This window comes from Hyposmocoma kahamanoa, unplaced genomic scaffold (genome assembly GCF_003589595.1).
Source record: "Hyposmocoma kahamanoa isolate Upper Pololo Valley unplaced genomic scaffold, ASM358959v1 93, whole genome shotgun sequence".
Lineage (NCBI taxonomy): Eukaryota > Metazoa > Arthropoda > Insecta > Lepidoptera > Cosmopterigidae > Hyposmocoma > Hyposmocoma kahamanoa.
The window spans coordinates 12,081,551-12,109,435 of record NW_020654810.1 but is presented as its reverse complement, the minus strand read 5'-3'; the positions used below and the strand labels follow the sequence as shown (position 1 = coordinate 12,109,435).

Genomic DNA, 27,885 nt, shown 5'->3' with positions numbered 1-27,885 from the left:
TAATTATAGATTACCATAACAATTCAATGAAAAAAATATCCCAAAAATGGTATTACCTTGAAATAATCGTCTTCGTTTTAGAAGTAAATATTTTTAAAATACATTTATCTTATAATGAACACATGCTGTGTTTTAGTTTTGATACCCTGTTCAACGAACGACGACGTCTTGACGACTACAGCTTCGTATGTAATAATGAATACGACTGTGTTTAAGGTCAAAACGTGCAAAAAGTTCAGAGATACTACTGCCCTGCCCCCCGCGCCATTTCAAGTCCAATCGTTATAAAACCTTATTCATTAGAAAGATTTCGATGTTTTTTTAACAGGATTGCATTTTAAAAGTCAAAATTTTTGAGTTGATACCCTGTTCATCCAAACGAATGCTCTTGTGCCCAATTTCAAATACCAGTCAATCTATGCCATTCTATTAAGACCTAAGTGAAAAAAATAAATCCAATCAGCTACCATTTCAAAGTTTACATATATATGAAAAGGTTTGCAAATAAATAGAAAACCATATTTGATCGTTCGTTTAAGCTTCAAATAAAACGAGTCATCGAACAAAAGCACAAAATGCGCGTCAGTATGATATGCAAAAGCTTTTGTATGTACGTGGTATATATTTGGGTACAATCTTTCGTACAATATTGTGGTGTTTATGTAAACTGGGTCGTATATTAACCGACGTTTGGATGCCAGCTACACCTGTGTCCTAATTACGTTCGAACCCGTTTTGCTCCTTTCACAGGAATTTGTTGTTTTGAAGTCGTTTCGTCTGTCTCTTCGTTTAAGTGCAGTAGAGCTCCTTGTGAAAGAGCTCGTCCAGGGTAGTACTGCCCAACGTACATATTTCTGTCGCCAACCAGTAATGTGAGCATTATTGCGTTCTGGTTTTAAAGGGTAAGGGGTGCTGGTGAGTTTAAAGGCACTGGAACTTGTCAAAATTATGTCTCAGGGTGCCTGACGCAGCGGCACTGCCACTCAGATAGTTGCGATTTAAAGCTCTGATTTGCACTACAACTGTTATGCGTCAGAGAAAGGTACCACCGAACCTTTTAGTTCTCGATACAATTTGTAGTATTTCATCAAAATACTACAAATTGTAAAACGGTGACTACAGAGGCCAGCACGCGTGTTTCGGAGCAGGAAAGGGGAGAGAGGGATAAGGTCGAATATTTCTTCAGAGCACTCGCCATGGTACATTCGATAAATGGCGCTAACAGATGCAATATTTATACGCCTCTCTTTTGGACACATCCTTTTTGTGTGATACCCTTAAATACTTTATTAAACTGATGGGACGCCGCTCAAATAATTAACGTTTCGACTTGTTCTAATGACGGTGTGTGTATTTCGACGTATATCACTCATATTTGTTTCGTTTGACGTTACATTTCAAGTATAATTAGCGCAAAATGCTGTAACCCCATAGATATAGATTTCCATATATATGTGTAACCCCATGAAATGAATATAGAAAGAAAATACATTTATTTGCAAACAAAGAACCACCACACAAGAAAAACATAACATAACAGAAAAACATAAAAATCACAATCAAAAAACATACATACTTTAGACACCGATAAATGATTACAAAACATAATTAGCCAAATTACAACAGACCAATATATAATTATTTTTTTTAAACATAAAACATCATCCAAATATTTGAATTCAATACTTCAGTATCATTTCAAGCAATGTTGTAGACAAAAAACCAGTTACACCACTTTTACGCTGATACCCTCAATTGTAGCTTATTATCCACGTCACATGTCCATAAAGAGATTGGAAATTTTAACTATTGGATGAAATGAGATAATAATGAACGTTTTAACCTTTTCACGCAATTACGGATTCGATCGTACTAATAATTCAACTGTAAACGAGACGAGTGTTCCCTTCAATAAGTACGTCCAAATGAGTTTATTTAGGAGAGAGGTTGCTTTACAACTTGTTAAGCCTTTCCGAATTCTGTTAAGAACTCAAGAAATTATCTTTTAGAAGGGAAATTGTAGCCTATAATATTGTAAATTATTAATCTGTACCTTATACACAAGTTTCATTATAGTGCAGTAATTTTTACATTTATATGTTAAATATAAGTCGCGTAGTATTAAGTATGGATGATCCCTTAATACCTCGTTTGTATCGTAGAAAGCGTTTTTAGTCCGGCTACATCATAGAGTCTTCCCACGGATATATACTTAAGTAGTAAGTCAGCTACACGTTTATATATTTTTTATAATATCAAGTGACGGGACGAACAAGTCGTGCGCCAGATGGTAAACTGCACGCCTATCACTGCCACTGAGCCCATCACCCTGATATGTAAGTTGACAATGAAAGATGAAAGATACTTATTTTTTTTTTTTTCTCGCCCAAGATTCGGTATCGGTTTCCATGAAACTAAATATGAATATATAAGTAACTCGTACCACTGTTTAAGGGAAACCGAGCATCCGTGTAAACCGCGTACAATGCGTGTGCATTGTTTACCGTTTTCCCTTCTTCACGTAAGTAAGTAGTTTTTGTACCAATAGAGCTCCTTATGAAAGACTTCGTCCAGGGAAGTACTGCCACCTTACCTGTTTCTGCCACCAAGCAGTAATGTGAGCATTACTGCGTTCCGGTTTTGAAGGGTAAGGGTGTTGATGAAATTACACGCCCATTGGACTTATCAACTTATGTCTCAGGGTGCCAGGCGCAGTAGCACTGTTCTTCAGATCTTTGCGATTTAAAGCTCTGAGGGGTATTGCAATTGAATATTGAGGCGCACGACTTGTTCGCCCCGTTACTTGGAACCATAAATAAAAGTATACGCCTCGTGTAAGTTTACTTACGGTGAAGCTGGACCATATTCACGGGTTTTAAGGGACATATCCAAGAGATATGCAGTTGGTTGGGGGCTCCAACCTGCTGCAACTGTGGCATATCCCTTTTTTTCAGCAAGGTTTGTGTCTAAAATTATTCTAGAATGGCAGGTTGAGAATTACGAATGTAGGTTTCTCTGTCTGCCATGTCAGGTGTATATCTGTTAACCTAAGATACATGAGTTAAGTACGGGTAACAACTCTAAATCGTATTTTTTCTACCTACTGCATTCACCCATCAAACATTTATTTGAATATTGTCCACCAGTTCCTTGAAATTGACTGTCACAAAAATCGTGTAACTTTGATTTTGCCATAGTGAATCATGGCTAAATACTGCATCTTAAGTTACAATATATGAGCGCGACAAGTTTCGCACACGTCGAGCAAAATGTCTCTGTTAACTAAAGTTACATGAGTTAGCCGTGACCGAACTTTCATGAAGGTTTGGAAAACCATCTCACTTGATGAAAAACAACGATGAGGTCGCGGATGCAGCATGAAAACCTTGAATCAGGCAAGCAGAGAATTTTACTTCACAGCCGTTGGCCATAAAAATGAGGCCAAATTAAATTGCAATTCCATCATATACTCTTCGTGATATATCTTGTAGAACACCGACAAGCAGGCAACTTTACGGTGGTACTCAAGGCTCTACTAAACTGGTACTAAACTGAGTCACCCACAAGTCTCTTCACAGTGACACATAGGTAACCGTCTTGATACACTTTTCAATTAAATCCAAGGTTGCCAGTTGGTATTTAGCAGAACCATCTCTTAGGTGGCAGCTGTATTCAAAACACGACCGAACTTGTGCTTGGTACAGCTGAAGTAACTATCGCGGTATGTGTGCTCACCCGAGGCCTCTTGGGAGCCGGATGAAATCAGTGACAATCTATGACAACCCTCTACACTGGCTAATCTGGCGTCAGAAACTGAACTTAGAAAGTTCCCGTGGAAGCACAGGTTATAGTACCCTTCTCGTATACCTTAAGGAGCGGTAGAGAGGATCACTATTATTAAAAGCAATGTAGAAAGATATGGGGCTCTCCTGGTGTGTGCTGTCCCTATCTACTGACCCGAGAGACAAGGGATTCCGGGGAGGCTACGGGCTCTTCGGTAAGACCAGTGTACGGCGGGCGTCCGGGCCAAGCCTTCCGCCAGTGATACGCCTTCAAAGGCGTCACTGGTGGACCCGGACACTAGATATGGACTCGCCGGGGCTTGTGGCAGCTGCAGAGACGAAAATTTTCGTCTACCCCGGTGGTGTATGGCTGGGTTGTCTGTCTTGTGCGCCACTAACGCATCTCAGTAGCGGTCTAGACGAGGGCCCAAGGCGAGGTAAGTTTCCCGTATAGTTGAAAGCTATGTCCGGAAATTGTCACAAGACACTGCGACCGATGTCTTCGGCACTAGCCCGGAAAGCTAATAGAGGATGAGCCAGACATTTCTCTAGTTCCTCCAGTCGCGTAGCATCTGGGAAAAAAACAGCTCCACCACCAAGTGGATATTTGGTAGTGGATTTTAGAGTCAACGGTTTAGCGGTGGCAACCGTTAGTTGTGAATACTGTACGTGCATCAGGGGCAGCTCACCCGAGGCACTAGCCTTTTGAGAACCGGATGAAGTCAGGTTGTAGTGTCCTTCCTGCATAATCAAAAGATTGATATGGAGGGTCACTGTAATCAAAACACATGTTGAACACACGGGGCTGTCCCGGTGTGAAGTAACGCCTCATCCTGGAAAGGATGACAAGCTGTTTCGCTGCATTTTTGGCTATGGATTCTATGCATCTATGCTTAAAAAATTTGCGTGTCAGACCACGACAAAGGCTTCAGAAATGTCCAAAGACAGAAGAGCTTGGCCAACCTCTTTCATAGCCTCGGTCCAAAAGTGGGAGGCATACACCAGATCATCCGTAGATCGACCTTGTTGGAATCGGTACTCGCGATCACTGAGGAGATCACTGTCTTTAAGGTTCGACGGGCGATCGTTGTAAACTACACGTTTTAAAGTCTTGCAAAGTATATAAGTGACTGAGATAGGTCAATAGATTCCATTTTTAGGCTCAAGTTGCACGTTTGCGTGCTATCACGACCTGAGAACTAAACCAGTTTGAAGAGAGAAGCGATACAAGCGTGTGAGAACAGGAGACAAGTCAGGCGCACAGTTACGCAGTGCTATTGTAGGAATACCGTCTGACCCGCGATTTTTTTTCTTTATTTTTTAATACTGAGGTATTACAATCTAGGTATTACTAATTTCACAACGTTATACAACATCCTGGCCTCCTTAGACAAGGGGCTGGCCAAGGTGCTGTTGCATATGCCTACTGAACACAGCGTTAAGTCCGGAATCTATTTTCTTAACACCTCACTGTTAACACACTCCATTATCACGAGATAGACGTCTTCTGTTGTCGCACATATCTCACAGTTTGGTGAAGGAACCTTTGACGTCAGATATCCGAATTTGTTCAAAGGAACGTGTCCTGAGCGAAGCCTTAACGCCGTAACTAATTCATTCCTGGACTACTAACTGGACTACTATCATTGGGACATCAGAGTATGATATATGTATAGCACACCATTTGGGTATGGCAAAACCTCGACTACAGCATTAACACAAATCAACGAGTCCCCTGACGAAAAGCAAGCCTGTCAGGGATATGAGGCAATGTGAAACCGTATGAGATTCAACGTCTTGAATCCTGATGAGCAACTGACAAACTGGGAAAGCTTAGCGTTAACGCAAGTTTTCGCGTCGCTCTCCCAGCATGGTCGGTCATGTGGTATGGTAACAGCCATTCATGATAGTGAGCATTAAAAGCCCCTAGAATTACGATTTTGTGTCTCTGGGCGCGTGCCGAGCCTCATCAGATGTCTCACACAGATGTTGGAATGGTCATCTCATGATCTCAACTGCGTATCAACTAGAAGGCACAAAACAGAAAAACTCGGTACCTGCTCCTTGCATACTATGAAAAAACCTTAGGTACAATTTTTTTCTAATTTCTGCCGTAGTTTTAATTTAGACCGTTTATGCGACAGTTTATAAACACTTTTTACTGATCGGCAAAACACCACTCCAAAACTGTATTGCAATGAATGGATAAATTTTTTATTTCAAAGTTCATGTGTCAGTTTATTTTTTTCGTTCACCAATAATTAGTTAATAACTACATACAATTTACATTAACATTAGCTATCATGCCAATTTCTGGTATCTTGAAGTTACCTGCACTAAGCAAACCAATTTGCGTTCAACGTGTTGGGCGTAAGTCCTGTATCTTTAAATACAGAACGTCGCTTGACTTAATTTGTATGGGGAGCTTGTTACGCCAAACTCTGTTATCTGTAATAAATTAAAAAATTGGTACTTTTTCAGAGATCTGAAACATTCCCCGTTTTTAGGCTTTAACCAATCTTTTTACGTTTTTTCTTCAATAATTGCATAAAATCTTCGTAAAATAAACGGAAATTACGAAAAACTTTGAACAGCTTTCTCTCAAAACTAGGTTTCATGAGATACGTCTGATACGGCAGTGTAGGGGAAAACCCGCTTAGATAATATATACCGTCGCACAATCTATTTCTACAGCAAAGCAGTATTGCTACCTTTCAGATTGAAGAGTACAGAGAACCAGCGAATGTTATATTTATTTACGTTTGCATATATAATAAGTTATATCTATATAATTATGTTTACAATTTTTTATGCAGAAAGCGAAAGAAATACTTACATGTCAGAATCGTTTGTGGCGATCAGAGGAACATGTATGCGATATTTTAAATAGAGAGATTTTTTTTAAGTAGAGTAGAGTAGGTATTTAATAGTTTCATCACGTCGAGGTCTATTAACATAAAAAACAGGTGATAGGAAAGACAGTTAGATATTGGGAAATGGAAGTGGTTACTGATAAACCGTTGTTCAGTGTTATCTATATCTTACCGATAAAAATTCATGAAACCCGAGTGACATTGTGGTGTCCTATTTCCGAGAATCATGGATAGTGTTCCTTTTTTATAAAAACAACATACCGACCCCGACTAGACAGGGTGATCTTTTAGGCCTACCAGCGAAGCGGAAACGAGTTGAGTTCCAGCAATCAATAGTCTTTTGTTACTTTGACTTACAGACATGAACATTTCTGAAAATTTTCCTGATAAATAAGTTTGTTTACTTTTAAACTAGGGTTCCATATCATTTTAGAAGCTTTTACAAATCTTTGTCTCAAATCAAACACAATCATTTTTGGCATTCAAATGCAAAACAGAAATTCCGTACGCTGTACGTCAATATATTGTAGATATTAATTTCTATTAGCAGTAGAGTTCCTTGTGAAAGAGTTCGGCCAGGGAAGTACTGCTACCTTACCGATTTCTGCCGCCAAGCAGTAATGTTAGCATCATTGTTTTCCGGTTTTGAAGGGAAAGGGTATTGGTGAAATTACAGGGACATGGGACTTGTGAACTTATGTCTCAGGGTGACGGGCGTAGTGGAAATGCCCCTCAGATCTTTGCGATTTAAAGTTCTGAATGGCACTGCAACTGTTAGGGACAGGTGGGTAGGCTATCATCAGGCGCACGACTTGTCCGTCCCATCACTTGATATTATAAGAAAAAAATTATATTATAACTTGTATCGCTACTACTACATCTTTCATAACGGGCACCACCAACAGATGGAATTACTTGTATTTTGAAACACACAGCGAAGTGTAACATAATAAGTTTATGAGACGTTTCGGATATGATGACCACGAAATGACAGTTCGCGCCGGCGATGACAAAGAGCCCCCAGTTCAGCGTGTACTAGAGCAGATTCTCTCCTACAGCACGCCATGCACGGGACCCGCTACTTATTTTTGTTTTACGGTAGTGTAGCCTCCAGCTCGCCCTTTTGTTCCGTAGCGCAGTTAAGACCATCAGCGGTGTAACATATCTTTCATAAAGAAAAAGGATATGATGTCGGAATCGGGATTTAGTGTGATACGCCTCTGCGTCCACCTTTGTGGGACAACTGGTTCTTCTTCTTATCGTATAGATGGCATCTCTTACAATGCTTCCCTTGTTGGTGAACGAGTTTGCCTATCGGCGTAAGGTACTCGGCAATTTTTGCCTAGGGTGCGCCAGATGTACAGGAAAAAAATTTTTTTTCAATATTTTTTTAGTAATTTTCCTACCTTAATAGAAAGAAAAGAAGGTATACCTAAATTATCATAAAAATATTTTATTTATTTATTTATTTATTTATTTATAAGCAAACTTAACAGCTATTACATCTTCTATACAATTGTAGATTAAAAACTTATAAAGCCAATTATAAAGTTTGACCTTTTAACATTTATATTGACGTTACTTAAGCTATTTCTGAGATGTTATACAACAGTCAAATTTTCAATTAATACTAAGATTTGAAAAAACAAAAGAGAAAAATAAAAAAATGAAATACCAAATCTTTCAACTAAAATTCACATTAAAAAACAATCATATTATTCTTCAAGATTATACGACTTTAAATTGTCTTTTACAATCATTAGATCATTGCGTAATTGAATTTGTTTGTATGACGGCTTGTGTGTGTTTGTGTGTGTGTGTGTTGTGTGGAGGGGTGATAGTGGGAAGTTTTGCTCTGTCTAGTTGTTACTTATAACTTATAACTTGGGGATGCTCTTTCAAAGCGTTAAGGAACTGATTGCGTGAAAGAAAGAAAATGTCGACGTCCCTAAATCTGTCCTCGTACGTGCGCACAGTTCTGTGCAAAACTGAGTGTTTTGCATAATTTGAGCGGGCCGTACCCGCATATGAGGAGCGCATATGCCTGGTGCGACGAGTACAGGCGCACAAGCCAATGATAGCCGTCAACTCGGGGCAATCGAAGACAGAGTTGACTATATCAAATAAAAGCCTCATATCAGACATTAGACGCCTATCCTCGAGCGATTGCAGTCTAAAATATTGCAGTCTATCAATGTAGCTGTCGTGCCTCTCGTGACTTTCGAGTCGGTAGGCCAGTCTACGAGTGAAACAACGTTGCACGGACTCCAGCTGAGCTATATGAGTTACATAGGATGGAGACCATATTGGCGCGGCGTATTCCATCACACTTCGAACATATATTCTTATTGTAACTCCGTTCTGATAGTGATCATCCACACCATCTGCTTTTGGTTTCTCCTCTTAGGCGCATATCTCACGGGAATCACCATCAGCGGAGGTTATTCAACAAAATAGTAACGTACTTACGGTAACATCTTTTCAGAGGGTGCTACATTACGCCGCAAGTACTTGCAGGTGTTAAAGACACCGCGCCAACTGCTCCGGTAGAGCTGTACCGGATGGTGGTATTCCCGCTGCCCTTGTTGGAAGGTCTCGCAGCCACAGTTCACTGTTAGGGGAGTATTTAACTAGGACAGCAGAATGAGACGGGCCTTATACCGACCACGACCTAATTACCCAATTTATATTTTTTTATCTTCTTTTATTATTATTATTATTTTCTTTTTTTTAAATCCTGATTAATTTATTTTAATTGTGGAGATGTTTTAAATTTTTTTATTGTTGACATTATGGTCGTTTTATTCAAATGTCACACTCTAAGCTCTTGTAATAAACCTTACTTGAACATTTTATTAACGGATTGTCAACACGCCCTGTTGTACAAATTGTGTTTTAATTAATCGTTTTTACTCTGACGCATGTGTGTGTTTAATAATTTTATGTAAATTCATAATCATTAATGTTGGGGCGCAACATCAGACGGGGCCTTGAGAGATACCTTTTAAGAGATTAACATTCTTACACTAGCGTCACAGTACATTAAATGTAAATGTTTCATGTTTTTTATGAAAAACAGACAAACATCAATACGAGGAACAAAAAAAACTAGGTGTTCTTGACAATCATCTTCGCTAAGTCACTAATTCATTCAAGGGGCAATATACACGCTTCTATAATAACATTCTGGGTGATATTCAAAAATTGCCATTTACGAAGTATTTATTTATTTTCAATCTAACATGTTTGAACTTCCAGAGTTTCTGCCTTACGAATGAGCAGTAGAGATTTAATTAATATGACGATTTCAAGTGTAATTTGCTTACATGTGAAATAAAGTGATTTGACATTGATATGTTTAACACGTGTGTTATTTGGATATTCTTTTTCCTATATTATATTTGTTGTCCAATAACATAATTTTAATTTTAATTCAACACCATAACTTTGTATTGTCACCAGATTTATGCAAGATTTCAGACCGATACAAGAAAGTTGCATTTAGTTATATTCAAGTAAACAATAACGTTTTAGTGATAATAGTAATAATCATCATCATGATATCTGCTGAAAGACGTCCACTGCTGCACATAGGCCTCCCCTAAAGAACGCCACAACGATCGGTTTTGCGCTGCTTGCATCCAGCGGATTCCTGCAACTTTCACCAGGTCGTCTGTCCACGCTGCGTCTTCCACGCCACGAAAGAACTCTTTGGCCCATCGACCAACTGTTCCCCGACCACTGCCATTCAAGTTTTAGTTTTTTTAGTATTAATAATAATGAAGTGATATTTTAGCCCGCTTTTTACAAAAGAATAACTTTTAATTAATTGCACAAATAGTAGTTATTCTGAAAAGTTAAAAAAGTATTATTGTGTGTGCGTTATCGTTTGCCCTTTTTTTGCCTACGTTGTGCATGTACAATAACTACTTATTCTGCATATAACGAAGTTATATAACGAATTACAGGACTAAGTAACAAAAGGCGAAATAGAAAACTGATGTTTTTCAATTTTACATAACTTTACATTTGAAATGTAAATATGCTGAGCTGCCTAGTAACTCACCACCAAATTGATGTTGAAATCAAACTTTCAGTGCTATAAAGCGAAAGTTTTTGAACCGCTTTTGATGTCGCTACCATATTTCCTTCCCTAACTCAAACAAACGACACCTATAAACATTCTAAATTTGACGCAGGTGTTTATTGCTTGTTAACAGAGGATATATATTTTTTATATTTATTAAGTACACAACAATTACCTGGTCTCAATCTATGGAATTCCCTGTACTGTGAGCACCTTAATATAGTTCACAGAAAATCCAGACTAGAACTAATTTTTAAAATATCCCAAATAGGTCCTACCGGGAATCGAACCCAGGGCCCCAGCAGTCTAAACCATTAGGCCACCGAGGTTGTCAAATACATAAGTACAGTTTAAATATGGTTTCAAGGTGCATAAATAATCTTAGTACAGAGTACTAAAAAAACCGACGTCAAAAGTCATTCATCCCCTAGTTTGCTACCCTTAGAGGTGGAATATTTTCTTGAAAATTTAAACGGTACCACTACTGAGGTCGAAATCGTTGTCGCGTAACATACTAAAAAAAAAGGAACAAAAAACATACAGTCGAATTGAGAAACTCCTCCTTTTTTTAAGTCGGTTAAAAATACTTCCAATTTACTATGGTTTTAACCTAGGAGGTCAAACAATTGTATTACCGATTAATACAACGCTCGATTTTCGTATTAAAACTTTCTGAAATATGTTAAATTTATTTAGTTTAATTACCATTTCCAAAAATAAACATAAGGGTAGATACGTGGGGCGCACTATAAGTTTCCGGAATGAATAAGAAAAAAATACTATAAATGGTCAGAAATGAATTTATTGTTTCTCAAAATATTCTGCGTCAGCGTTAATGCACTTTTTCATACGAATGAACCGATTTTGAAAACATTTATACCACTCTTCCGTTACTATCTCCGAAACATAACATATACATAGCAGCCTTTTCAGGTGGTGAAAATCGTCGATCGCGTAACTGGTTCTTAATTTTCGGAAAATAATAAAAGTCACAAGGTGCCAGGGCGGAACTGTACGCGGGATGGCTCATAAGGTCAACGTGTTGTTCACCTTCAAAAATTCATTTGTCTGTCTGGTCGTGTGAGAACTGGCATTGACGTGGTGCCAGATGATACGGCGTTTACGGTTATTGTTACGGAGTTTGTCAATAACTTCCGGCAAACATTCGCTTAGAGGCACTTTGCACGCGCGCCACTTTGGTTGGTTTCGGCTCATCTCGAAAGACCCATATGCTCGATTGCTGCTTTGAATTGGGATCGTAACTATAAATCCATGTTTCTTCACCTGTTACCATGTCCGACACCAAATTTGATGCCCCTTCGTTGAGCCCTGGTAAGCATGGCATTGCAAGTGACGCGATCCGTTTTTTGAACCTCAGTCAAATTGTGTGGGTTCCACCGAGATCACAGCTTTTTCACACCCAATTGTTTGTGTAGTATTGATTGTATTTGGCTTATACCTATGCCTAAAGATGCCCAAATCTCATGGTATGTCACATGCCTGTTTGTTTTGATCATACGGCGCACAGCATCGATGTTTTTGTTGATCATAGCAGTGGACCCAAGGAGCACACTTTAAACGCCTTAAAACTGTTATATCTATAAACAGTCTTAATATGGTATAGATTTAGATAATAGTTCTCTATAAATGGTTTTAGAAAAAAGAAGTTGTACTTATAGACTTATTTCACTCAAGTCTAAATTTTAAAACCTTCTCAATACCTAATTAAATAATAACTTAATTAAGTGTAATCTCTCTTAAGATTTAGTCTTATAGTCATTATTTTAAGTTCATCTGTAGAACAACTGATAATTTTTAGTAAAATTGTTCTATACACATTCAGTAAAGCCTATCAATACTCTAAAAACTAGTGTTCTTAAGTTTATTCTAGATATATTTAATTTATAGACATTCTGTAGTGTTTGTACTTATTGACAAACACGTTATAGCGCGTCTTCAGTAGATTTTATTTAAAAACATACTACAATTAGGGTTTTTATTCTATTGGACGTTGTAAGAATTTATGCAAAATGGATAAAGTGAATACTAAAAGATCTGGTGGAGGTGGTAAACCTTGGATATTAAGTCACATCATTCGATACAATCAGCGTTGCCAATGCCATTGTTCAAAATCCCCAAAAATCACTATAATAATAATAACATACACACTCAACATAGCCCCGCACTAGGGAAACCTTGTGTCGCGGGTGCCATGGACACACACGTATACAACCACAAATTACATCCAAACTCACGAGAGAAATAAATGTAAGCCATACAAATATTTGTCCCGACCCGGGAATGAACCTGGGACCTCTGCATGGCAGTGCGGCATGGTAACCGTTCGGCCACAGAGGCAGTAAAAATATTTTCAGTAAGTACTACATTGTGTTATCATAGTTTTCATTTAAAAGTGTTATTTTATGCACTAGTACATATAGTATTTAATTTATATTTAAATTAATCGTAAATATAAATTACAAAAGCAATCAAAATAATCAAATAGCTAACTGTCTCTTTCCGACTCATAGCTTGCGTAAAAGACTGAACGAGACCCAACACGTCAATTTCAATTGTTTCAAACACAAGCGTTTGAAATATTTAGAACAAAAATTTCATAGAGTCGCTTTGATGCTAATGTTATTATTAAAATATTTTTTAATACATGTTAGTAATACTTTCAAATATTGTTGTACTCTTTTTACGGCTTGGGGTTACGAATCAGAAGACCGAAAATACATTTGCCCGAAATAACGTTAGCATGTATTTCCATAATCCCGAAAGTATTTTTTTTAGGTTTTTTTTTAGAATATTACAAAACAAACCTAAGCTAACTTAGTCTTTTCTTTGTAATAAGCATCCAAAACTCCCTAAAGCATATCGGTTTTATTATGAATCGGTTTTCAGGATTATGAAAGTTTGGTTTTACGTTAAATTTGAATTTAAAAAAATCTTAACATCGGTACATTTCTTATGGCATGGCATAATGAATGTATTTGTTTCAGTTTTCCTCAGATATATTTACCTATACTTTGCTCACTATGGAGAAATATAATAGCTGAATCGCGATGAGAAGAACATTTTATCCCGAAAATATATAAATTTGTTTGCTCGGCTCATTTCAGACAATCGGATATGTACATAACCAGCAAAAGCTTACGAAAATTAAAAAAAAAACAGCTTTGCCAACATTGCTAGTAAGAACTGGTTTTTGGTGCCTAGGCATTATATTAAATTTATATTAAAGCTTTGGTGTGTGATTACATCAATGAGTGAACTGTGCATAGAAAGGAGAGAATACAGGAATTTATCCAGTAAACATAACTTGAACTTAAGGAGAAAGTGACAAGTATTAACAGAGAACATCTTACACCGCCAAAATGCATTAAAAATCAAAAGTTGGATGAATGACAAAATATACCAACTTAAGAAACAAAGAAGGTAATTGAAGTAGACTGACACTGCAAATTGAATAGGATTTTTTTTTTAATTTAAGCAATTTGTAGCTTTCACATGCAAACAATGCATAATAATACAAATAGTACAACCTTGATAGCCTAACGGTTTGCACTGTGGGCACTGGATGAGCAGTTCCCGGGTTTGATACCGGTAGGATCAATTTAACATATTAACTTTTCTAAATGGTTCTGGTGTTGGTATTCTATTGTAAGACAATCACCTGGTCTGAAACTAGGGAACTCTCTGTACATACTCCCCATGAGTATCAGAGCAACAGAATCCCAGAGCAGAACCAATTTACAAAAGTTCATTTCCCAAATTGGTTCTACTGGGAATTGAACCTGGGACCAAGAACGATGGAATTTATTTCGGGGCACAACTCAGAACACCCAGGCCAAAACAACTTTCGAAAAGTTCACATTTATTTGATTTTTTACGCTGATTTTTTGCAGATTTTTTACGGTTCTTAAAAAAAATCTCGAATAACTCGAGAAATCGGGTACGAGAATTCTCGAAACTCAAGAAAAAAATCAGACACCCCTAGCTCGTAATGAATGGCATTGTGTAAAATTCAACTTTTACATATAAAGTTTACTTATAAATAATAAAGGCTACTCCATTATACCTGTGTTCAAGTACTTTTCACTAGAAGCTACATATGGTGCATTTTGGTAAATTTCCAGTAGAAGCTGAATATGGTATTTTTTTGCGCCTTTCAATTGTTGCAAGCAAAATTAGACATTACTGCGATGACATTACAATTTAAATTCAATGTTTTAGCTTTTTCATATTCCTTTACATGTCACTATGTTTAAATAAATTGACTCGAGACGCTTTTTTCGTGGTTTTTGTATTAGACCCGTCGTCCATTTATTTGTAAGTCAATGGGAATTCCCTACAAACTGGCAACGCTGGATACAATAGTCGTCATTCGCGTTCGGGCCGGTCATGGCCGGCATTTGTTTGTTGACAAATAAATAAACATTGTGAAGTGATTCCGTGTTGTGAAATGATAAAAACAAATGAAATGAGCGCGTAAACTACTGTACTTCAATGTTGTGTATGTGTATTGTGCCGTTTATCAATAGAATACAGTGAAATCATTGTGTGAAATGTGGTTGGCGTGAAAAAATAACCTCAATTTTGTAATGAAAATTTTATTTCTTCCATCATAAGGTAGGTATGTCATTAAAATATTCCTTATATTTAAATGATAGTAAATTTATCCACCTTTCTAGTCATATTATAACACATTCCATACAATTATGCAGAATAACGTTTTTTTTTTGTGACAAATTGGATTTTTTCCAATTGTTTTTTTGACGTAGTGTTTTGAAAAGTTTTTTATTGCATAAAGCGCTCATTATTTGGTAAAACCTTATAAGGGTTTTGTAATACTGTCAAAAGAAATAATCGCTTAGAAACATCGCGTTTTGTAGACAATCATAAAAATCTCATAGGAGGAATATTCTTCGACAAGTTCAACTACACTAAAGCAAGTAAAAATAATCTTTTCGTATTCTAAAGTTTTTCTATAGATAAAGCTATAGACAAATGCTCCCAACTGTGTTTTGAAAAAAGTTTTAAATTCTTATCGCCATTTTTATTTTTAAAGAATGACTATAAAGTAGCCGAGAAAAATTTTTAAAATTAAATTCTATTAGATGTCTTATAGTATATTATTTAGATATGGGTGTGCTGCTTGGGGACCGTGCGACCATCACGAAATTCGTCACTGAGATTCACACGACCGCGTTTGAATTCTGCAAACCAGATATAAATAGTCGTCTTGCATGGTGCTTCATCGCCAAAAGTTTGAAGCCGAGCAAAGCTCCGCTGAGCTGTTCAATTACACTTAAAGTCGAAGAAAATCATACTACGAAAATTTTCACGAGTTAAATCCATGGTGATGTAGATAACCAATTTCTAAAATGGCGCCACAATGTAAAAACAAGTGACAGTTAGATGAAACAAACTGTATTCTACAGTCAAAGAGTTCCATTTTCAAATATTCTAATTACTTTTTAAATATTGTTTATGTAAGTGACCAGTTCCGGAAACTTATAGTGCGCCCTATGTATAACTCAGTTTTATTTGTTATCAATCACTATGGCATATACATATATAAAAATGCACATCGTATGGCATACATAGCTACGCAATAACGTCTGTTTGTCCCAGCCATTTTCCTACTCACAGAAACTGTACACTACGGGATTTACATTGGCACAAATTACATTGGACTGTTTCGACTGAAAGAATACGTGAACAGCAACCTATATTTTATATTACACTATTCCAAATAGTGATGTGTTTATTGTGTATAACTACGTCACATAAGCGAGGTGCTATTTCTTATACTATACAATTTATATTAAGGAAACATCTCTAATATCGAAAACGCGTTACCGACTTTGAAGAACTTCAGTCCAACTTTAAACAGCGCGCAAAATCTTTAGGATTATGTTGATGATCCCTTTTGCAACGCCTCTGGCATGTTTGCATCCGCAATGCGTGAATGACTTTTACGCAATTATGGTAAAAAAAGTGCGTCATTGAGTTGTCGGGGAGCACCAACATTATTATGAAGATGATAGATAGCACGAAGAATGAACTCGATTGTCTTTCGTGACAACTAACTACTTTCGTGTAACTTATATAATATGTAATTTGATTTGATCTAACTTAATTTGATTTAGTTTAATCCAGTAATTTAATATAATTGTCGTCTTCGCTTTTATTAACATAGCTCATAAGACTAAATACAGTTACTAACAAATATGCACTACTTAATTGGTTTGACATAGATATTCAATATGCTATAGTTTCAAGTCGAACAATATTCTTTAATCAACATCTTGTTCTTGTTTTCTTTGATTCATTGTTATAGCATAGGTTTTCATTTTTTAAGTACCACCGGTCATATCTACTTATACTTTGATACTTACTTACTGTACACTATGCATGTTGTATTATTATTATGGCAAATTAATTTATTATTATTATTTATTATTATTGTTTAAATTGATGAAATTGTCTAAATTGTTGAAATTTTGTATAGTCACATTACTTGCTATAGTCGAACATATCATCATTTGAACAAAGCCGCTAGTATCCGTCTCTTGTATATTTCGTACATCCTGACGGCATAGGAAAACAGCCGATTTCCTTGAAAAGGCGAATGTGTTACTTTAGGGACCTGTTTCTGTTTAGGTAAAAACCTGATTTACGTCTTATTGTTGTTTGTTATTATTTGGAATACAATATTAATACAATGTGTTTATATATCTCAAGTATCTATATAGGTTAAACTTCTTAGATATAGTTGCTATCGTGTGTACAACAAATGCATACTTGTTTAAATGACCCTTTGCAATAACAGTTTCCCAAAACGCACATAGATTAAAAGAAAGAAGAAAACAGCAAAAATAAAAATAGGTTCGTAAACAAAATTACGATAACAAATCACTCCTACACAAATCAACTTTGATGTAAAAGGTATTTTTAGAATTCTTTTCTTTTATTATTAACAAGTGACGGCACGAACAATTTGTAGGCCTGGTGGTAAGCAATACGCCCACTCATAACAGTTGCAGTTCTACTCAGAGTTTTAAATCGCAAGGACCTGAGGGCTACTACGACTGAGCCCGTTGCATTCCAGGTCGATATATTTCATCTTAAGCGATAGGCGCTTGTATATTATTAGCTCTTTTTATCCTTTGATCCGGAACACAGTGCTGCGGTAGATATTAGTTGAACGGTTGCAGGTACTGTATACTCTCGGTCTGTGGAGAATTTTAGTACGTAGAGTTTCGCATAGACAGAGAACCTGTCTGCAGGTGTAAATTCTATTAGAATTCTAAAAACACTTCTCTACGCCAATGTTAACGCATTGATAAAGACCTGTATTACGATACAAAGATATCATCATTACCAGCATAATTTGAACGTAAACCATACATAATGTAGTATGTTATTGCGTCTTATACGTTTATTATAGTCAACGTTACTTCAGTATAAGCGTAATAGTAATAAACGCACATTTCGATGACAAGCAATGGCATTACATTAATTTAAACGGATTGCATGCAGTATTGCTATTCCAGCAATATGCCAATGTATTATAATGACTCTTATGGGCCAGTTACGGAACAGAGCGAAAAGAGAGCGTTACGGTGTGAAGAAGATATAGTGGCAAAAATAGAGAAAGGGATGCATTTAGATTTTGGGATGTAGAAATAATAAATAATGAGAAGGTTGACGAAACAGTTTTATAAGGCAAGAATAAGCGGGCAAATTGATAAGGGCCGACCAAGGCGAACTTACGGTAACCAAATTGAGGACGTCTTAAAGAAAGGGCAGGTCAAGACTACCCTTAACCGACGAATATGCATGAAAGCGCTGAAGCGTGTAGATTTGACGAAAGGAGTATGTCAGGATCGTAGCAAGTGTAATGCTGTTGTATCTGGCTACCCCGATGGGAATACAACAATAATATGTGCAACATCTTTTTTATTTTTTGCAAATTTAAATAAAGCATAAATCCTTATATGCTTTTTCTTCTAAGCACGGGTTTATGGCAAAGGTGTTAGGTCACAGTTTACATAACTATTTACGTTAGCATCATTCAAATGCCTACATTATACAAAAGGCACCGCAGTGGGAAAAGGAAGGAAGGAGTGGATGTAAGCTGAATACTATTTACAATGCTCTGTCGCGTACTGTGAGCGACACAAGAACAATGAAGTGTGTGACGTTTGTAACGAAGATTATATGAAAAAGGCCGCTACATTTCAAGGTATAAACGTAATATAACTTGAATCTCTTTTTTTAAATAATGAAGGGAATTTGTGTCCATATCAATTTATGGGGCCAAGTCGGTAGTGAGTCTGCAGTAATTTTGTGGGGTGCACGAAAGGAGGCTCCCGCGTGACGTACCATTCTTTTCCCGTTTGGCGTATCCTGGGCAAGGCAAATCCTTTCACCACGATGGCAAGCATTGTAGTGTATGCGATCGATACCATAACAAGAAGAAGAAGAGTTTATTGTCTTAGAAGACAGCACATTGAGTGTTCGGTTGTTGATGTGTAATAATGGCATACAGGGGTGAAACATGATCCAAGTAAATGATCTGAGTAAAAAAAATAACATTATGTAGAAACAGTGTTTTATTACCTATCCGAAACTTCGTATAGATGTCGTAGTACTATTTATTTGTTATTAGTTACTTACTTTAGATACCTCTTGATAAAAAAAATAATTTATTTTTTATTAGCTTCTATACTATTATTCTCATGAAAGGGATCTTAATAATAACAGCAAAAGTTAACATAAAACAAAAGTGAATTACACACAATAACACAAATTCTAATAGGCATTATATTACGTTAATTTTCTTTTAAAAAATCGTAGGTCGAAGAGTAAACATTTATTCACAATTATAATCATGATGTTAATAAATTGCTGAACTTAATTATCCTTCCATATAACTCACTGATGTAATGATAGTAAGTAGTAAGTAGGTATTGCAGGAAATACAAATTCTTTTGACACTTCGTTTCTTTGTTTTAGTTAAAAACATTTTTGTACATACGAGTATGTGCGTTTATTTGATGTTTTCTTTTTATATTATTGTATTGTAGATGTGGGTTGCGTTTCCAATGAATTTGCCCTGTGATGGATAACACGACTATTCCATTCAAATTTTGTATTTTATATTGGAAAATTTCCATTATAAAATAAAACAATGAGGAAGTGGACCGGTTAGCCATTGCGGCTGCTTCAGAGGGGCCTGAGGTTGACATTGTGCCTGACTTCTCCGAAGTAGTTGCTAACAATAACAGCAAGTTCCATTCTTGCTGGAAGGAATATTTCGATATGAGGTCCCAGGAAAAAGGAATCTGGTATAAGACCATGCCGAGCGAGTCTCCTCGTGTTCCTTGGTTTGACCATGTTAAATTAAGCACAGGTTAAATTATCAGCGCGCATACGCTTCGATCCACGTTACACCGTACAAAAATTTTTGAATTTGATGCGAAGGGTGAACTCATCGAGTTGCGAAGTGTGTGAAGTCCTGAGGATGTACATCATTTGCTCCTGGAGTGTGTTCGGACGGAACCTATCAGGGCGCCGTTATTTGCACAGGCTGGTTTTCGTACATTTAATATTGGGTGGTTTGAATCCGTTTTGTCGGAGCCAACAAGTAGTGCCGCGAAGATTTTGTACACATATTTGGATAGGAAGTATTTTGATTTATCTGTCTGGATTTTATATTCAGTGTTTTCTTGAGATATTTTTTGTAATGGGGTTGACATGTTCAATAAATATCAAAGCCCTAAATAAATTAAGTAAGAGCAAAAAAACTTTGAAATGTACACGTGAATTTACTAAACCCACTGATGATCTATGAAACTGTGATTGAAATCAAACTATACGAGACATATTTTTTTTCACCCCAAATGACAAGGCAAAGTCATACCCAGTGCCACTCAAAGCTTTAAATCGCAATGACCTGAGTGGCGTCGTTAAAACTCGTGAACCTTTCCATTGTAAGGATATAGAAATTGTATAAAATTATAATTAAACTTTTGACCATTGACTTACAATTATATGGACGTCGGGTCCGCGCTAAAAAGTGTCCGCACTTGTAAGGCGCTAAAATCGTATACAGAGCGCGACAGTCTTCATTTGTTCTACTGACAGCGCGATACTGCGATGACATTACAATTTAAATTTCGAATAGGTTGACTTGGGACATTTTTTTCGTGGTTTTGTATTAGACCCGTCGTCCATTTATTTGTAAGTCAATGCTTTTGACACATTAAATTACGAAATTTTAAGGGGCATGAAAGGGCAAAAGAAACATTATTACATGGAATAGAGTAAGAACACAAGTGTAAATGTAAAATAAACAAGTTGTAAAACGATATTGGACTTTCAATTATTATATTAATAATAAATATTAATAACACAATCATATTTTCTTATTTATTATTTGGAAGACGTGGCATCGTAATGTTTTGACTTATCGCCTCTCAAGCAGAGGCCATGGGTTCGAATACGGACTCGTATCACTGAATTTCTCGGAATTTACGTGCGAAATTTAATTTGACGTATACTTAGTTGTAGTATAGCCACTTGTTAATCATAACTATTATGTATTTACCTATAATATGCTCATGTAATCGTTGAGCAGTATTAAAAGTTACATTGAACCGGATGGTCGTGTTTCTATTACCTCGCGGTCCCATCCATACATGGCGACCCTGCCAGTTCCTTGCGACGACACAAGATCGGTTTTCAAACTTTCCGGTTAAGCAAAATATCGTAATAAAACCTGCACGTCAAAGAAAGTTCAACATCTTCGGAAAACGTGTGAAGTTCCCAACCCGCATTGTCCTAGCGCGGCGGCTATAGCCTAAACCTTTCCCAGCAATGTGACTTAAAAATAAATGGGTTGACGATGAATCATATTTTCTTTTGACTGTACTGACAATGATTGTTTAACATGTCAATTAAATTAACAAGAAATGTCAAAGCTTACGCTTTGAAAAGCCTGGTTAAAAACTTCGCGTAAAATTAAAATTTCGATAAAATACCTTCAGCCATCACACGACGGGTTAAAATGTTTTTAATTAAACGCACAAAATATTTCCGTATTCATGCACTGTGTACGAAAAAGGGAAATTTACTTTGCCAATTACTCGACATGCTTAATTACCTTTTTATGCTCGTAGAAACTGTATTTACAAAGTTCAGTAGATATAAAGAAAATTCTAGAATTTTACATTTGTGAGTTTGATAGTAATTTAGTCTGATTGCGAAAAATCGTGTTAATTTAAGGCGATATTTTACAAAAGTCATTCTTCTAGCATGCTTTTTAGACCATTATAGTGGAATACATGCTGGCTACATAATGATGACAATTCGTATTTTCGAAGACTAGCATATAAAATTTTCAACACTTAGTGGGCTAGCCTGATAAACTATGGCCTTAATCATTTACCTTAGAGGTGCCCACTGTCCAGCGTACGTCCTGGACCCCAAAACTACTAATTTTTGAAACCATTGGTCATTGTAATTTTACTGACATTCTACTTCTATTTTTATTAATCTCAATTAGTAAAAATAGAAGTAAATTAATTTGTTATTTCGCGAACCCAATGGAGCGTAAATCGTGCGAAAAGGTATATTTGCTTTGAATATTTTTTCATGTAATTAATTGATTTTCCCACCCTCTATCCATGTAAAATATATAAATATAAATTTGTGACGCAAACATTTCCAACAGACGCCAAAGGGTATAATTTTTGCTGGTGATATCTTTTTATTTATAATACAAAGTGACGGAACGAACAAGTCCTGGGCCCTGTTACCCTGAGATATAAGTTGACAAGTACCTTGTGCCTGTAATTTCATCTATAAATGTAGTTGCGATTGTGTTATTTATTTTATTAATTTTAAGCTGAGTGTAAATATATTTTTTATGTCACGTATTTAGTAGACTACACCATCGACGTGACATCGATTCGACATTGAAGAGTAGAATACCATAAAAATGCAATATCGTTGAATAGTAGCTCGATAGCTAGCCACGGTCAAGGTGCTAATTTTAGCTGAATACCAAAATTACAAAATTTTGTCATTGACACTCTATCGCACATAACTGAGATTATTTGAAATTAGCAGAATACGAACACTGTATGTTCATCATTGACGATGATGAATCTCAAAAAAATTGTTAGGTATATTTTTTATTACAATTTTTATGTTTTGAAATATATTATTAAATGCAAGTACATATAGATAGAATGTAGTATATTAATACTACATCCAACCCCAGAGTTCAGTTTAATTTATTTGACAATTTTAACTTTTTCTTTGTTTATAATTTTGCTTAATCTCCATCGTTTCTGTTGAGACGCTTAAACTTTTAAATAATGAAATTGGTTAATATTCAACGTTTAACTCAGACACAAGACAATTAATCTCAAATTATTTTGATCAGTGCTTTGTGGTCCTGTCACCTTTCTGTAATCACAGATTGCACCTCCGGTTCTTTATAAACATCTTTTATAGTCAATTTTAAATATATTTAAAAAAAATCTCTGAAAAGTAACTCGAAGAAAAACAATAAAAAACTAAACATTACTGTAGGTTTAGTAACATATTCTGTCCCAAAATTCATGACAAGGGCTTTATTTTCAGGTTCCGGTAATCAACAAAGATTAAAGACAATTTAGGTCTTTTAAAACATTTCTTTTGATGTGACCTTGAAGCTAGTGGCAGTTTTGTAAAAAAAGACAAATGGTAGAAAATTGCCTTTCTTCTCGAAGTTAACGAGTCCACAAAGGCTGTCTCCGCAAATGATCACTGATTTATCGATACGTGTGTTTTTAACCCATTGAGAAGAATAAGCGATAGATTTTAACCCGTTGATTACTGTACCTAATCCATTTGTAGTTTTTCATAAAATTTGTTCCACCTACTCAAAATTTTTAATATAGGCAACTACTATATTCAAAATTGTTATGACTCTTAAAGTTTTGTTTCCAACTTCTGATGAAGTTGCAAATAGTTAATTATGAGTCAACATAACTCCATTATTAATTAATGAATCAGAGGTCTACGACACGAACCCAAACAAAGCGTCTACGAGACGACGACGCTACGAGAAAACATGCTACGGCGTAGACTGACTTATAATTAAAATCTTGTAATTACAATTATAAAATAAGACTGTAAATTTGAGTAATGCAAGAAGAGTTAGGTGAAAAGTATAAAATGCACAAATGAAATCACCTGTGGCTATGAGGCCTCCGTTCTTCGTCGTGGTCTTCTTTCATAAACGATGGTTGCAGACTAAATCTGCGGCGAAATTGATGTCTACCCTTCATATTTTAGGATTCACTAAACACATACTATAATATATGGATGTTCACAGTGATGTTTATGCGAATGGCGCGATAAGGGATGGGATGGTGAGCGACGCGACGTGCGCTCAGATCCGAATGCGCACGGCGAGTGGCGAATGGCGGCAGGCGGCGCGTCGGAGTGTGGCTGGCTGCGGCCCGGCGCACAACGCACGCCTTTCTCTACTACATATTCGTAACATCTAGATTAAAGAAATAAAATAATATGCTTATGCATTTTTTAACGTTATAATTATAATTTTAAAATATAAAATTAAGTCTCCGGGGGATTTGCATACTGTCTCCGTTCTCTATAATATTCTGCACAACCCTATGTCTTCTGGGTATTTGAAAGAGCGTTTCAGCTTTTTCAAGTCCCCTGGGACAGGGATAAGCCCTGTTGCTCTCTCGTTAGGTCCCAGTTATCTTTTTCATCCTTTTCGGTTTTTATTCTCACTCCTTCGTTCACGCGGTTAGACTTTGGAATGCTCTTCCCATTACTGTTCATAATAGTAAATCCTTGGCAATTTTCAAAAAGAGAGTTAAGGAGTACTTTTATCGACTGTTCCATCCGTTTTATAGGTATTATAGTACGAAATATGTATTTATCTAAATATTTATATAGTTTTAATAATCTAATGTTTTTGACATATCTTTTTTTAAGTCATAATTTTTATTTTGTGGTGCTCGTAAACTCGTTATTGTAATTATTGTCTCCTGTATTTAGGTCTGCAGGAAGAAATTTCTGTTACAAATAAGCAGTACCTTTTGTTTGTGTTTTCTTTGTTACTAAATGTATTTTTATTTCTTCTGTACAATAAATAAATAAATAAATTATGAAAATAATTTTAACTCTGTATAAGTATAGGAATAACGATAATATTATCAATATGTCCGTGTCGACAAGTACGCTTTTAAAGTAACTCTTTACTTAAAAGTTAACAAAGAAATTTAACTTTTTAATAAATTTAAGGCAACACGACAAGTAATAAACAGCCGTAACGTTAAAATATCTAAAATAAATGGCAACAGAATATTTTACAAAGATAAATATCTAACAGATCCAACACAAATTGCCAATGCATGCATTTAATGACTATTATATAGACCAAGCACAAGAAGCAAATCTGACGAATAATTCAGCTGCAAATATACACACCGAAACACCATACACAAGTTATTCCGTGTTTATGAGACCAACCACAGATAAGTACATTAAACAAACAATAAACAAATTAAAAAAGCACACAGAGGACAGAATGATGAGATAAATGCAATGATGGTTAATTATGTATCTGAATTTATATCTCCAATACTGGCATATTTAATAAATTTGTCATTAGAGCACGGAACATTCCCCGAAGAATTAAAAATATCAATAGTTGAATCCTTATATAAGAAAGATGATAAAGAAAATATTAACAACTACAGGCCTATTTCTCTCATTCTAGTTCTAGCTAAGATTTATGAGAAAGTTATCTAAGAAAACATGCTATCATACTTCGAGACAAATAAAATTTTAATCAATAAGCAGAAGGGCTTTAGGAAGAATCAGTCAATTAATTTGGCTATTTACGAGTTACAGTTCTAAAAGCAACAGATAAAAGTAAACCTATCATAACACTATACATGGATTTGACAAAGGCTTTTGATTTCGTGAATCATAAAATCGTTTTAGAAAAACAGAGGTTCAGAGGTTCACAGGGAATGTACACAAACTATTAGAGTCGTACTTGACTAATCGTAAACAAATGCAATGCATGTCATTAATAAAATATCGACTAAAATTAAAACTGACATATCATATTTTTCAACTAATAAATACTACAGTGTTGCATGGAGTACCCCACGGAAGTGTACTAGGCCCTCTATTGTTCCTTATGTATATCAATGACTTACCTACAGCTACAAAATATCCTATGCTAATGTTTGCGGATGATAGTACTGCAATTTTTGACATTGATAAACAGTATACTTAACCAAGAAATAAGCAATGAAATAATATTTATAATAAATTGGTTACAAGATAATAGACTACAAATTAATCTGAATAAAACAGTGTATACGAATTTTAAACACAAAATTAATAAAGTATATACTCAACATAACATAAGCTATACGAATATGAAATAGAAGGAAGAGGAAGTGACAAAATTTTTAAGAATATACATAATAAATGATAATAAATAGATTTACATACGGTTTGTGGAGACTATCTAAAGTTGTAGAACAAGATGAATTACTTATGGCTTACCACGAGCCTCAATCATAAGATACGGTATTATGTTCTGGGGTAATGCCAAACAAAGTACGAACGTGTTGATTGCACAAAAAAGGTAGATTCGGGCAATTTGTGGGTTGTGCCGTATGCTGCATACCACACGTTCAAAAACTAACATTATTAACAGTTCCTTCAATATACATATTTGAAATGGTTCTTTTTGTTCGGAGAAATCCCACACTCTTCAGCGAGGTGGAAAGTACACGAAGACACAATACATTGAAACTGGTTGCCTGTAAAACTACTCTCTTTCATGATAATATTTGTGCGATGGTGCTAAAATTATACAATAAGCTGCCTATAATTAGGCAGCTTATTGTATAATTTTGAGACTAACGACAATGCCAATATTAAACAGCGATTATTTAATTTATTGACTAGGAAAGCATATAAAAATAGAATAGAAATAGAAAGCATATAAAATCAGCGATTACTTAAATGATAAGAACATAGAATAACAGTCAACTACCACACTGACATTAATGTAATTAAGAATTAAAATTAAAATTAAGGTTTGACATTTTGTAATAAAAATTTAGTATATACTGTTAAATTAATTTAATTGTGTAACTTATATGCCGTTAAATTGGCAATACGTACTGACACAACAATGTTAAATAAGGATCTTATAGACGTGTGTACACAATAAATGATTTGATTTGATTTGAACTAAGTTTAAGTAATTTTTTTACAATTACAAAAGTTGGTCAAAGTACTTCTACTCATAATAAACTTTCGTTTCTCTAGCAGTAAAATTTTAAATTGTTCTCATGAGAACCAAGTTTCAGCACGGTGATGTTAAAAGTGGAAACGTGTAAGCGTTATTTTGGAGATTAAAGAAAGTTCACAGGGCACGAACATTTATAATGATGTCTGATTCTGTGCGTGTATTTCCATTTGGGTAATGTAAAGTTGGGCAGACGACCCTATTACTTTTTTACAGCTACAAATTTATTAAAATAAGTTTATAAATAAATAAATAACCTGTGTTGGTAACACGGTAATCAACGATTTATGACTACAAATAAGATTATCGTTTCTTCGTGGAATGGTTTCATGTCCCTCGTTCACGAATTACTAACATCGGGAGAAAAATAATATCAATCAAATCTTCAAATCCAATTGTGCTCAAGCCCAAACGATGCAGTCAATCGGTCATATGAAATCATACAAATATTATATTATGTTCATATGATATGATGACTTTATTAGTACAAAACAGTATACAAGGTGTAATCGTTAAGTGTGCCTATTTGTGTGACTATTATTCCGTAAATATAAGAGATATCAAAAACCTTCAAACTGATATCGAAAATACGGCACATAAGGAGTAAAACGGCATCAATAACTTTTTTTAAATAAAATTAGAAATATCAAAAATTTTAATGTTCAGGGCTCTCATGTATTTAGTATGTCATAGTATGACATTCGTAAACTGATTTGAATACAAAATTTGGTACTTACTTAAAAATAAACAGTATTTTGTTTTTAT

At 35.6% G+C, this 27,885-nt stretch overlaps 1 protein-coding gene across 1 annotated transcript in view; it reads right to left on the bottom strand.

Moving 5' to 3' along the window:
• The window catches only part of LOC113237378 (ras-related protein Rap-2b), a 56,816-nt gene extending 32,641 nt beyond the window's left edge, over positions 1–24,175 (bottom strand). Inside the window, exon 1 of the mRNA XM_026473807.1 lies at positions 24,003–24,175. Coding sequence (XP_026329592.1) covers positions 24,003–24,097 — 95 coding nt within the window. The 5' untranslated portion in view covers positions 24,098–24,175. The remainder of the gene's footprint in view (positions 1–24,002) is intronic.
• Between the last annotated feature and the right edge of the window lie 3,710 nt (positions 24,176–27,885).